The 12956-nt window shown below is 34.0% G+C and overlaps 1 protein-coding gene across 1 annotated transcript; it reads right to left on the bottom strand.

Annotated features, from left to right (window-relative positions):
- Positions 1–1251: 1251 nt before the first annotated feature.
- LOC108315791 (olfactory receptor 13G1) lies at positions 1252–3481 on the bottom strand. Its single transcript, XM_017545342.1, has one exon. It carries the CDS (start codon positions 2410–2412, stop codon positions 1489–1491), a length of 924 nt encoding a protein of 307 aa, XP_017400831.1. The 5' UTR covers positions 2413–3481; the 3' UTR covers positions 1252–1488.
- Between the last annotated feature and the right edge of the window lie 9475 nt (positions 3482–12956).

Genomic DNA, 12956 nt, shown 5'->3' with positions numbered 1-12956 from the left:
GTAAATTTTATGTCAGTTTTTTTAATTACAAAAAGAAATGAATGTAAATTGATCACAAAAAGATGTCATAAAGAAGAATAAATAAAATCAGAGCACAAGATCAACAAATTTTATAAACCTAATGAAATAGCCTAAATAATAAACCAATAGTATTCTATTTGCAGACATATCAAATATGTAAATACCTTAATAAACTTGAAAATGCATACATTAAACTAATACTGTATGTTATACTCTCCCAATAAGAGAGTGGAGACTATTACCAGCACATAGAAAACAACTTAAAAATTGACCATTTATTTCACCCTAAAAATAAGTCTCAATAAATTCCAAAGAGTCAAAAAATTACAAGTATTGTGGAATGTGTAATATATGTATGCACATGTGCATGTATGTATATCTGTACATATAGGTACATATGTGTGTGAGTGCACATTTGTATGTAAGACCATTATGAAGTTATCTCTAGATTATATTAAATAAAAAAAATATGCAGAAAGTGACATATTTGCTTATATTGCAGTTTATGTTATATATATCATATAATAAAATATTATATATATACATATATCTGTAAGAAATACCTAATGTAGATGACAGGTTGATGGGTACAGCAGACCACCATGGCATATGTATACCTATGTGCAGAATATGCAGGTTTGTTATATAGGTATACATGTGCCATGGTGGTCTGCTGCACCCATCAACCCATAATCTACGTTAGGTATCTCTCCTAATGCTATCCCTCCCCTATCCCCCCACCCCCCGACAGGCCCTGGTGTGCGATGTTCCCCTTCCTGTGCTCATATGTTCTCATTGTTCAGCTCCCACTTATGAGTGAGAACTTGGCTGTTTGGTTTTCTGTTCCTGTGTTAGTTTGCTGAGAATGATGGTTTCCAGCTTCATCCATGTCCCCACAAAGGACATGAACTCATTTTTTTATGACTGCATAATATTCCATGATATATATGTGCAACAATTTCTCCAATGAAATCTAAATAACTTAATGAGGTTGAATCCCAGAGTAGATGCCTCATTATTACAATGCTCCAAGCAAATTAACCCAGCCTATTCAGGAAGGGAAAATTTATCACACACACTACTTTTCTTCCTCTCACATTCACATAACAACAAATAAACAGCACAAAATACATAAAATGTTTTGTGATATTTGCATGTATGATGTGCTCATGCCCTTATAGGCAAATATTTGTGTATATGCATATATAAATATTAGAAGTTATGTACACATTTTTGGAAAATGTTGGGATATACATTATATATATTTATGTGAGTGTATTGCATATATTGCTTTATGAATATTCTTCACATAAGAGTACAGAATTTTGGAGATAATGAGACTGCTAGGAAGAAGGCAGGAATAAGAGGGGAAATTTGGAATGGAGGTAACTATGAAAGATCAGTAAAATCTGAGATGCTCTAGAAAATGGTTCTAGAGTAGATAGGTGATGTCCCACATCAAAACTACTAGTGTTTCAGAAATGCAAACACCTTCCTAATCCCTGCCTGCATCTCCCTATTCTGGAAGCTGTACACTGTCGGGTTTAATATGGGAGTCACAAGAGTATAGAGTGCAGCTACCACCTTGTCTCTTTCAAATGTATAGCTGGAAGCAGGACGGATATAGGTGTAGATCACAGGAGAATAGTAAAGAGACACAACTATGAGATGGGATGAGCATGTTGAGAAGGCCTTCCTCTTGCCTTCTAATGTGCGGATACGGAGAATAGCAGCAATGTTAAAACCATAGGAGATGCAGGTAAGAATAAAGTCCCCTACGGCCAGGGTAATGTCAGCAACATATGCCATCACCTCATTGATTCTTACAGGGCTGCAGGACAAAGCTAGCAATGGGGGTATCTCACAGAAGAAGTGGTCAATGGTGTTTGGCCCATAGAAAGTCAACCTCATGATGAGAGCTGTGTACACCCAAGAATTGGTGACTGCAATAGCCATGACCATGCTGAGCAAGGCTACACACATATGGTGGCTCATAATAGTACTATAATGAAGAGGGAAACAAATGGCTACATAGCGGTCATAGGCCATGGTGGTGAAGAGAACCATCTCAGCTCCCAGAGACCATGTGAAGAAGAAGAGCTGGGACATGCAGCCTGCATATGAAATGGTGTTTTCTGATTTTAGCATGGTCCCTAGCATCTTTGGTATGATGCTTGTTGTACAGATGTTGTCCGCAATAGCCAGTGTGAGAAGGAAAATATACATGGGCGTATGCAAGGTGTTGTTATAGATTATGGCATTGATGATGAGCATGTTGCCAAGAAAAGCCACGAAATAGATAATGAGAAAAATGAGGAAGATAATTCCCTGGAGTTCAGGCTTTTTGGTGAAGCCCAGAATAATGAACTCAGTTACAATGCTGTGATTCATCCTGCTTGGGTGATTGAATGGCAGTAATTGCACAGAGTGAACAACCGAAAATTGAAAGAATCTGTGTGTTATTATTAGGAGATAACATGAGAGGTGTGTGTATCTAGGGACTTAATTCTCCATTGGACACAACTTTGCAGGATGAATTCCCCGATGATGGAGATCTGTATTCCAGGCAATATCCTCTGTTTTCCAGACAAATCCCATTCTCTAATGTATGTTCCTCCATGGATGACTCAGATAAACTGAAGCCAGTGGTTGAGAAGAAAAATATTTTTAAAATACCTTTAAATATTTTGATATATTCACTTGAAACTTGTCTTAATACATACATACACACACACGCACATGTGTGTATATTCTGGATATACATATATATTTAATGGAACTATAATGCAAATTATTGCATATCTCACTAATTTAGTTAATTCCATGGTACATTTAAATGTCCTTGAGATATATGTGAGTGAAGATACTTGAAATAATACAAGCTGACAGGGCTAATTATAGTGGGGATATTTCAGATGAAAAATGCCCAACCTATATTTTGAGGCTATATATTAATGGGAACATTGACTAGTGTATCTAATCCAAATACTAAACAATTTAACCAAATGTCTGTGCTAGTAGTTTTTCATCAGTTTGAGAAGCACATTGCCAAAATTGACTGAACCAGCTATTTATTGTTATATAATGTCAAGGTAATTGGATTTAAAAATATAAAATGTAGGGTTGTGTCTTAATTTCATTATAGCTATAAACTTGCCATTTAAGCTCCATGAGATTTAAATTTATTATTTCTAAAAATTGAATAAATTGATATAAATATTAGATGTCAGACAGATGGAGCCACTGTTTCTAAAGCATACTCAAGGATAAATGGCAACTGGAAAGTTTTCTGGAAAATAATTGCTAGGACACAAGAGAAATTTGTGTCCTATGTTATTTCCCCCGAAAACTTCTATAGCATTATATTTTCTGTTTTTTTTTTTACTTTCTTTTCTAAAAGAGATCCTCATCTCTTGCCCAGGCTGGTCTCAAACTCCCAGTCTCAAGAGATCCTCCTGTCTTGGCCTCCCAAACTGCAGGGATTACAGGCGTGAGCCACTGCACCTGGTTGCTGTCGGTTTTCTTTTATGCTTATTTATTTTGGTACATTTTTATGCACAGACAGTTACATGAATTGATGGCTTTTAGAACTATTATGATTGGACGAATCTAGTGAAAGTATTCAAAGTAGTTGTGAATTTATTCATAAATTTATGTTTATAAATGTTCTTTAAGTTTTCAGAGATCATACTGTACCTCTGATATCTAAACAGAGACATAAATAAAAACAATTTTTGAATGTGGGTTCACAAATTTATTCTGTTTTGCTTTCTCAGGCCTTGTACACTCAATAATTTGTTAAATAAATTTTAGCTACTGACATATTCATCTTTAACTATTTAGAGGAAAAAATAGAGCATTTGTTTAATCCATAATCTATTTCAGAATGTCTAGCTTTAGTATTAATTTACCCATACTGAAGGAATGTTACAGCCACCATTATTTGGGTCTTTGGCATGTTACAGGCTCTATGTTAGGTCCTCTGCAGAGGTGATATAATTTTGTCCTCACAAGCACATTGAGTCTTTAATAATTTTATCTTTATATAGTTGATAAGCAAAGAATGCATGGGAGTTAAAGCAAATGTAATATACATTCTCAGTTATTTCAGCATCAGTGATAAAACAATGAACAATAAACTAATATGCTTTGAGACCATGAAAAAATTACTAGAAATATAAAACAATTGTATATAGTAACATAGCACACTTAATTTTGTCTTGGATAAAGTAATGGAAAGGCTAACTAAAAACATGAGTGTGATATCTGAAACCCTAGCGCCCTTGATTTTTATTGCTCAGTCAATATTCCTTTATATTTACCATTATATTTACCATTTATACTGTTCTTCTGTCTCCTGCATGTCTTTTCTTATCTGGGAGCATTTTTATTCTCATCAATAACTCTGCTTTTAGTCCACACGAATGTGGTATTGTCTCCAAAAGTAAACAGGTTTTGAGGAATGTGAATGGAAAGGGAAAAAGAAAGAGAAGGTGATTTCCAATAAAACTAGCCTGGTGTGTGGTTCACACTTATAGTTCCAGCATTTTGGGAGGCCAAGGTGGGAGGATCACTTGAGGCCAGGAGTTTGAGATCAGCCTGGGCAGCATATCAAGACCCTGTTTCTACAAATAGTTTCAAATTAGCTGGCCTGAAATCCTAGGTACTCAGGATGCTGAGGCAGGAGAATTGCCGGAGCCTGGGAGGTGGAGGTTGCTGTGAGCTGAGATTGTGCCACTGTACTACTGCCTGGGTGATAGAGCCAGACCCTGTCTTAATGAAATAAAAATAAAAAAAAGATAGGACTACTTGAGATTATTATATTCAAAGATATGGAATTATTTTGTTATTAAGTAGTCAATAAGGGAGAAATTTTAGATTTCTGAGAGAGGAAGTAGTATGTGATTAGAAAGCCAGCCCTGAAGGCGTCATATAGGATGAATTCAGAGGGAGACATTATTTGTCCATCTTAAACTGAAACAGTGTTTACAAGCACCCATTGGTTTGTAGAAAATTATCAATTTAAGTTCAACAATAGGATTTATTTATAATAATTAATTGTCGGAATAAGATAAAAGTGGTACAAAATATAAAACTACCTACAGAAAAAACTTAAACCATTTTTTTTTGGCAGGATGCATTGTACTGCCAAATAAACATTGACAGCCGTTTCCTGGAAGGAGTGAATTGAGGTCACATTATGTTTACTTACTGTAGAACAGCAAACATTTACTAAGAGTTCACATTGATGCTTTATGTGCCATTTACCATGCTATTTTGTTTAATCATGAGAATACATTTAAGAATTAATAATATTCATGTCACTATTTTACATATGAGGTAGTTGGTGAAATTTGGTAATTATCAAATGTGCTCATTGTCACACAGACACTGGCCACATGGAAATCTGAATCCAGGGAGTCTAATGACAAAATTCACTCATGGAGTTTTTTAAGCCAATGTTATATTTATGTCAACTCCAAGAGCACAGTTTATTCTTCTGTATCAATTACATCATTATCATCATCTCCGTTTTGAAATATTTTCATCTTCATTGTCATAATAAACAGTATTGGCACACGTTTAAAGGGCCTATGTTTTATAAGGCAAAGTGCTAAGAACTTACCGCAGCAGCCACTGTGTTCTGTGGGAACAGAGTGATACAAATTACTCAGTACTCTCATATTCCTGAATGATTTCTGTCAGACAGTTTCATTCTAGGCAAGTTTCTATTAGGTAGGGCTAAGTCAGAGGTGATTCTAATTCAAGCATTGTTCAAGGAGAATATTACATTCTCTTCAGCTCTAAGTCAGAGGTGATTCTAGTTCAAGCATTAAGGAGAATGTTACATTCTCTTTGGCTTAGCTTCACAGTTGAAGTACTGGAAAAGAAGTGAAAGTAGTCATTTTTTAATTTTGAAAGAGAGGAAAGGAAGGTCAGTGTACAGGAAGTATAATAAATGGTAAAAAGATAAAACGTGGTGGAGATTAAGGAGAGTCAATACCTGCATACAAATCATGATCCTGTCCTACAAAGGATAATCAACTGCTTAGTTAGCCAGGTATTGTCCAGGCTTTGCCACTGAAAGGCCCACATCCTAGGAGACCTCTCAGTCTTAGGCAAACTGGGAAAACTGGTCACCCTAGGACATCTGAGGCCAGTGCAATTCCTGTCTGAAAGCATTTTATTCTCTATGTTTGGGAAGACATAATTTTTCAAATTTACATTGTTTTCTAAGTTTTCAAAGAGATCATTTTTTTAAATTCAACTCTGAATGTACACTCACCTTTTTACAGAGTCTGTCACAGATTCTTATAATAGGTAGCCTATGAACACCAAATGAATAAATAAAATCCTTGTATAGCTCTATTTTTGAGAGGTGTTTTAAGCAGCTTAGAACATTCTGATACAATGAGAAGTTTTGCAAGCTAATTCTTAAACCATTTAGCTCACTCTTTATGCTAATTAAAGAAAGGAGATATTCTAAAACAATTTCTCATGCATGTTAAGTATTCCCATAACTTGGTAAAGTATATTAACCTAAATTTAGTTGACTTTCTTTTAAACTCCAACTTTTGCATATTTGATATGAAAGGAAAAATTTTGAAAGGCAGGCAGGCAATATAAATATATGCATCATCAATGTTTTGATACATTCATAGCATAAAATCTCCTGTTTTGAATTAAACTACAATCCATGGATGGATTTTTTTTTTATGCTATGACTAAAAAGGAATTAAATATGTTACCTGACTCAAAAATATCTCTATTCAGGCCATTATTTTAGGGTAAACTTAAGAATTAGACAATATGTCCATAGATACTCACTGTAGTTTTTTGCAGAGTATTGCCATGTTCAAATGGTGACCTGTATTAAATCACTGGAAAAAACTAAAAGTACAGTAACCCTTACCAGTTTGCTATCAAAGTAATTCTTTCATACTTGCTGAAGTAATGGTTTATTTATACTTAAGATCAAAGAAAAGCATGGTTCCTGACTCAATGACAAGGGGCCCCACGGAAGAGCATCTTGAACTGCTTTGCTATTAGTTACATTAAAATGTGTCCCAGAGGAACAGTTTTTAAAAACACTAAACTAATTACTAATTATGATGTACAATCACTTGGTCTTTGTGTGTCAACATTTTTCTATGAATACCAAAAGGTATCCCAACAAAATGTCTTCATGGAGTAGGAAACCTGAATAATGAGACAATGGAAATCCTGGTGGGAGATTTAAAGAATAAATGAATGGACATTGTTATAAAAGCAATTACATCTGCTCGGGAGATCTCCCAATATAAACTTAGACAATGTTAAAAGAAAAACCTTAGACAAGTTAAATTTAACAGTTTAATTGAGCAGAGAAAATAATAAAGATTTATGAACCATATAACATTCAGGACCAAAAGCAGTGCAGAGAGCTTCATCCCACAAGGTGTGTAGGCAACATTTACAGCCAGAGAAATAGAAATGACATGCAGAAATAACCTGATTGACTATAGTTTCTATGTTTGCCTTATTTGAATGTTTTGCCAGGTTTTGGCCTATCGTTTACTGAAGATTAATGAGGTTGCTATGATTTGCTGAGACTTTGCTACTTGTTATATACTCTGAAGTTATGTTGCAGGTTGTTTATACATTAAGTTAGGTTATAGTTCACCATGTATACAGGCAGATTTAGGACCAACAGTTCAGTTTAATAAGAGGAAAAGTGGTAGGAAATGAATTCCAAGATGAAGGTTAAAGCAAAGTTTGTAGTTCATTTAGTCCTCTACTCTACAGGATTGGAGGATCTCGCAAATAAGCAAATGAAACAAAATTGTATTCCATAGTTTAATGTAACACATAAACCCTTCAGCTAAATTTCTTTCTGTATTGTTAGAAAACCTGTTCTCTATATCCTTTTGGCGTTTATGCATACTCAAACACAAATGCAGCTCATTTGCGTGATGTACTCATAATAAAATAACATTGTATCTGTGAGGTTGACCAGAAGGATGAGAGGCAGACCCAGGGTCAGGTTTAGCAAGTTTATTTCAACTTGCCAGGCTGGCTGCCTCACCACGTACAGTGAAGGCAGCAGCCTGGCTTATAGACTATGGGGGTTATATAGGGAGTTTGCAGGTAGCCGGGTGCTGTTCTAAGGAAAAGTGCATCTTGGTTCTTAGGTGCTAACATTCTGCTTAATTGGGTCACCATCCTGGGTTCGAGAGCTGGGTGCGACCACATCCTGGAACCTAGGTGCCCTGTTTACAAAGCTTGAGACTGTTTTTGTTTTAAGTTTGGCTTAGCAGGGGAGAATTAGGAGGGGGGTCTCTGGGCTTGCCTTCCTGTGACCCTAACAGTCTCTATCTCTCTTCCTGAATAGCCTCATATTTTGAAACGTTCATTAGAATTCAACCACACATTTTTATGTTTACCATATATTTCTTTCTTCTATTTGTTTATCTTAAAGTAAGGTTACCTGGGTAAATATCAGATCATTTTAACAGCTTTTTAAAGCTTCCAGACAGCAATCTAAATGCTTATTTCATGTTTACTATAAGCATAGTATTACTAAATATTAATTAAGTATATCAAACTGTCAATATGAGAGGAAGTAAAGGGCAGAAATGATATGTAGTTGTAATCACATGGCCAAATAGGCATTAAATCATTTGCCTTTAAAGAGTGTTTGCTGTTGAGCCAGTTGACATAATTTGTCTTGCTTTAGTAATATTTTTTACAGGTAAAATAACTTACTCATTTCCACAATGATAAAACATTGTTTTATTACTTTGAATAAGTGCATTAAAATATATAGTACAATTTAAGATGTGATGACTGGACAATGAATCAGAATAACCTGGAATTAAATGTATTTGTAAATGGGCCGAGAGAAGGTATTTGGTGAAACAAAAAAGCTAAAATACTTGAGCCAAATATGTAAGTGTAATACAGTTTTGTTTTTTAACAAAATCAGTCTTAGTACTTTAATTTCACCAGTTTATATGCATTTAACTTAATTTCAGACATATTGTGTTTGTTTTATGTATATGGTATTGTTATTTGGCTCATCTATGTTCCTTTCTTACTTCTCCCTGTTTTATTTTACTTTATTTTATTCCACATTTCCGTCTATGAGCTGAGAGTCATGCTTTTCTATACCGTTTTGAGTGTTTTTGCATTTTTGACTTATTACAGTTAAGTAGAAATGATTTGTTGTACCACTTTCTAGAGATACTGTGCTTTTAAAACACTACTTTAGTCCCTTCTTTGTATTATTTTTATAATTTATTTTAATTAAATGCATGTCTCAAACCCCACCACTTATAACTTTTATTGTTTAATCAGTCTGTATTCCTTTGCATGTGCCCTTATATTGATTTTTTAACTGTTTATCCACTTCTGCCCATTTTGCCCAGGACCTTTTTCTTGTTCCTGAATAACTCTTTTTTTAATGCAAACCTACAGGTTTGCTGACAAGAAATTCTCTCTTTTCTTATGTATTAAAATTTTTGGTTGGTGATTCATCAAACTTTTATTTTTATTTATTTTATTTTATTCATTTATTTTGATTATTATACTTTAAGTTCTGGGGTACATGTGCAGAATGTGCAGATTTGTTACATTGGTATACACATGCCATGGTGGTTTGCTGCATCTATCACCCCGTCATGTACATTAGGTATTTCTCCTAATGCTATCCCTCCCCTAGTCCTCCACCCCGAGACAGGCCCTGGTGTGTGATGTTCTCATCCCTGTGTCCACGTGTTCTTTTTATTTATTTATTTTTATTGTATTTTAGGTTTTGGGGTACATTTAAAGAACATGCAAGACAGATGCATAGGTACACACATGGCAGTGTGATTTGCTGCCTTCCTCCCCTTCACCTATATCTGGCATTTCTTCCCATGCTATCTCTCCCCAACTCCCCACTCCCACTGTCCCTCCCCCAAACTTTTATTAAATAAAATTTACTGTATTGTAAAAAGGGAATTTGGGGTAGTTTCTTCAATGGCACAGTTATACAAGGTACCTGCTGCTTGATCTCTAGATCTTTTTTTCCCCATTTTTAAATTTTCTTTGCCCATTTCTCAATCTCTTATTCCCTGAACACACACAGACACACACACACACCCCTACACACTTTGTGTCTCTTTATAGGGACATATTTACAATAGACACTTAGTATGCAAGTTTACAAGTTTATGGCTGGGGAGGGCACTGAAGAACAAATGCTTTTATATACATTTAGTGGCTTTTTTCCACATTTTTCATAGTCACCATGTTCACAATATATTTCTTTAATTCATTCCTTCTGTCCAGTTGGAATTTTGCATCTTTTGCCAAATATCTCCCCAGCTGCCTCCCCACCACAGCACCACTACTATCCTAGCCTCTAGCAATCAACATGTTACTCTCTTTTTCTATGAATTTGACTTTTTTACACTCCACATACAAGTGAAGTCATGCACTATTTGTCTCTATGTGCTTGGCTTTTCTCACTTAACGTAATGCTCTCCAGGTTCATCCATTCTGTTGCAAATGACAGGATCCTTTAATGGCTGAATGATATTCTATTATGTACATATACCATATTTTCTTATCCATTCATCTGTGTGGATTCTTAGGTTGATTCTGTATCTTGTCTATTTTGAATAATACTACAGTGAATACAGAAGTGTAGATATGTTTTTGACTTAGTGATTCCATTTCCTTTTATGCACACTCAGTAGTATGATAGCAGAATAATATAGTAGTTTTATTTTTAATTTTTTGAGGAACCTCCATATTGACTGTACTAATTTTATATTTATAAAAATAGTGTGCAAGAGATCCCTTTTTACCATATCTTTACCTTATCTTTCATATTCTTGATAACAGCCATTCTAATAGATGTGAAGGTGGTATCATTGTGGTTTTAATTTCCATTCCCCTTGATGCTTAATAATGTCAAACAGTTTTTCATGTATCTGTGGGCCACATGTATGACTAGTTTTGAGTGATATTTATTCAGATCCTTGGACCATTTTTTAACTGAGTTATTTGTTTGTTTGTTTGCTTTTTTATTGCTACTGAGTTGAGTTTCTTAAATATTTTCAGTTTTAACCCCTTATCAGATATGTGATCTTAAAATACTTTTTTCCATTTCGTAGGTTGTCTTTTCACTGCTGATTGTTTTCTCTGCTGTTTACAAGCTCTGTAGCTTGATGTAATCACATTTATTTTTGTTTTTGTTGTCTGTGTAAAATTTTAGGGTCAAATCCAAAAAAGTCATTGCCAAGACCAATGTCATGGAGCTTTTCTCCTATGTTTTCTTTGTGTAGTTTTACAGTTTTAACTTTTACCTTTGCGAGTATAATCCATTTTGAATAAGTTTTTGCTTACAGTGTAAGATTGGGCTCTAACTTGATTCTTCTGCAAATGGATATCTAGTTTCCTTAGCAACATTTGTTGAAGAGACTTCCCTTTTCCCATTATGTGTTATTGACATCCTGTCAAAAATCAATTGGCTATAAATACATGTATTTGTTGCTGGGCTCTCTATTCTGCTCCATTGGTCTCTGTGTTTGTTTTTATGTCAGTAAGTTGTTGTTTGGTTGACTATAGCTTTGTAGGAGATATCAGAGTAATACTGGTCTTGTAAAATGAGTTTACAATAATTTTTTCTATTCCAGTTTTGTAATTGTTTGAGAATAATTGTTATCAATGTTTTCCTTAAATGTTTGGTAGGATTTAGCATTGAACATTTGCTCTTGACATTCTTTTTTGATGGGAGATTTTTTATTACTGATTCAATGTTCTTATTCACTATTGCTGTGTTCAGATTTTCAATTTTTTAAGTAATACAGCTATGGTAGGTTGCGTATGTTTAATACTTTGTTTATTTCCTCTAGGTTTTCCAATTAGTTGACTTATAATAGTTTATAACATTATTTTATGATCCTTCATATTTCTGTGGCGTCAGTTGTGTAAGGTCTTTTTTAAGCTTTTATTTTATTTATTTGAGTCTTGTCTTTTGTTTCTAAGCTATTTTGTCTATTTTTTAAAAAAACAGTTATTTGTTTCATTGATCTTTTGTAATTTTTTTGTCTCTGTTTTGCTTATTTCTGCCCTGATCTTTATTATTTCTTTTCTTTTAATAATTTTCAATGAAATTTGTTCTTATTTTTCTATTTACTTGTGGTGCAATGTTAGGTTGTTTATTTGAGGTTTTACTTTTTTGATGTAGGTGTTTATGGCATAAATTGAATTTTTAGAACTGCTTTTACTATATGCCAAAGATTTTGATATGCTATACTTTTTTTTCATTTCTCCCAATTTTTTTTTTTTTTAATTTGCCTTTTGATTTCCTTATTTACCCATTGGTTGTTCAGAAGCATTTTGTTCAGTTTCTGTGTATTAGTGAACTTTCCAAAGCTCCTCCTCTTGTTGATTTATAGTTTTATATAATAAAAGACACTATACAATTTCAATGTTGTTAAATCTGTTAAGACTTGTTATGTGGCTTGATGTATTATCTAGTCTAGAGAATGTTCCATGTGCAGTTGAGAAGCATGTATATTCTGCAGCTATTTTATGAAATGCTCTATAAATGTCTGCTAGGTCCATTTGGTCTAGAATGCAGGTTAGTTCTGGTAGGTTGATGTATCTAGGAATTTCTTCATTTCTCCTAGCTTATTGAATTTATTGGTGTTTCCTTGTTCATGCCTCTTATGTTCTCTGTATTTCTGTAGTATCAGTAGTAATGTCTCATTTCTATTTCTAGGTCTCATTTTTATTTCTATTTTATTTGAGTCTACTCTTTTATTAGGCTAAGTTTATAAATTTGTTTATCTTTTCAAAACAGTAACTCTTAATTTTGTTGCACTTTACCATTTTTTGTCTTTATTTTATTTAAATCTGCTCTGAGTCTTATTCTTTTCTCTCTCTCTTTTTTTTTTTTTTTT

This window comes from Cebus imitator, unplaced genomic scaffold, assembly GCF_001604975.1.
Source record: "Cebus imitator isolate Cc_AM_T3 unplaced genomic scaffold, Cebus_imitator-1.0 Scaffold179, whole genome shotgun sequence".
Taxonomy (NCBI): Eukaryota; Metazoa; Chordata; class Mammalia; order Primates; family Cebidae; genus Cebus; species Cebus imitator.
Note: the sequence above shows the minus strand (reverse complement) of the source record. Positions and strands in the feature narration are given on the sequence as shown.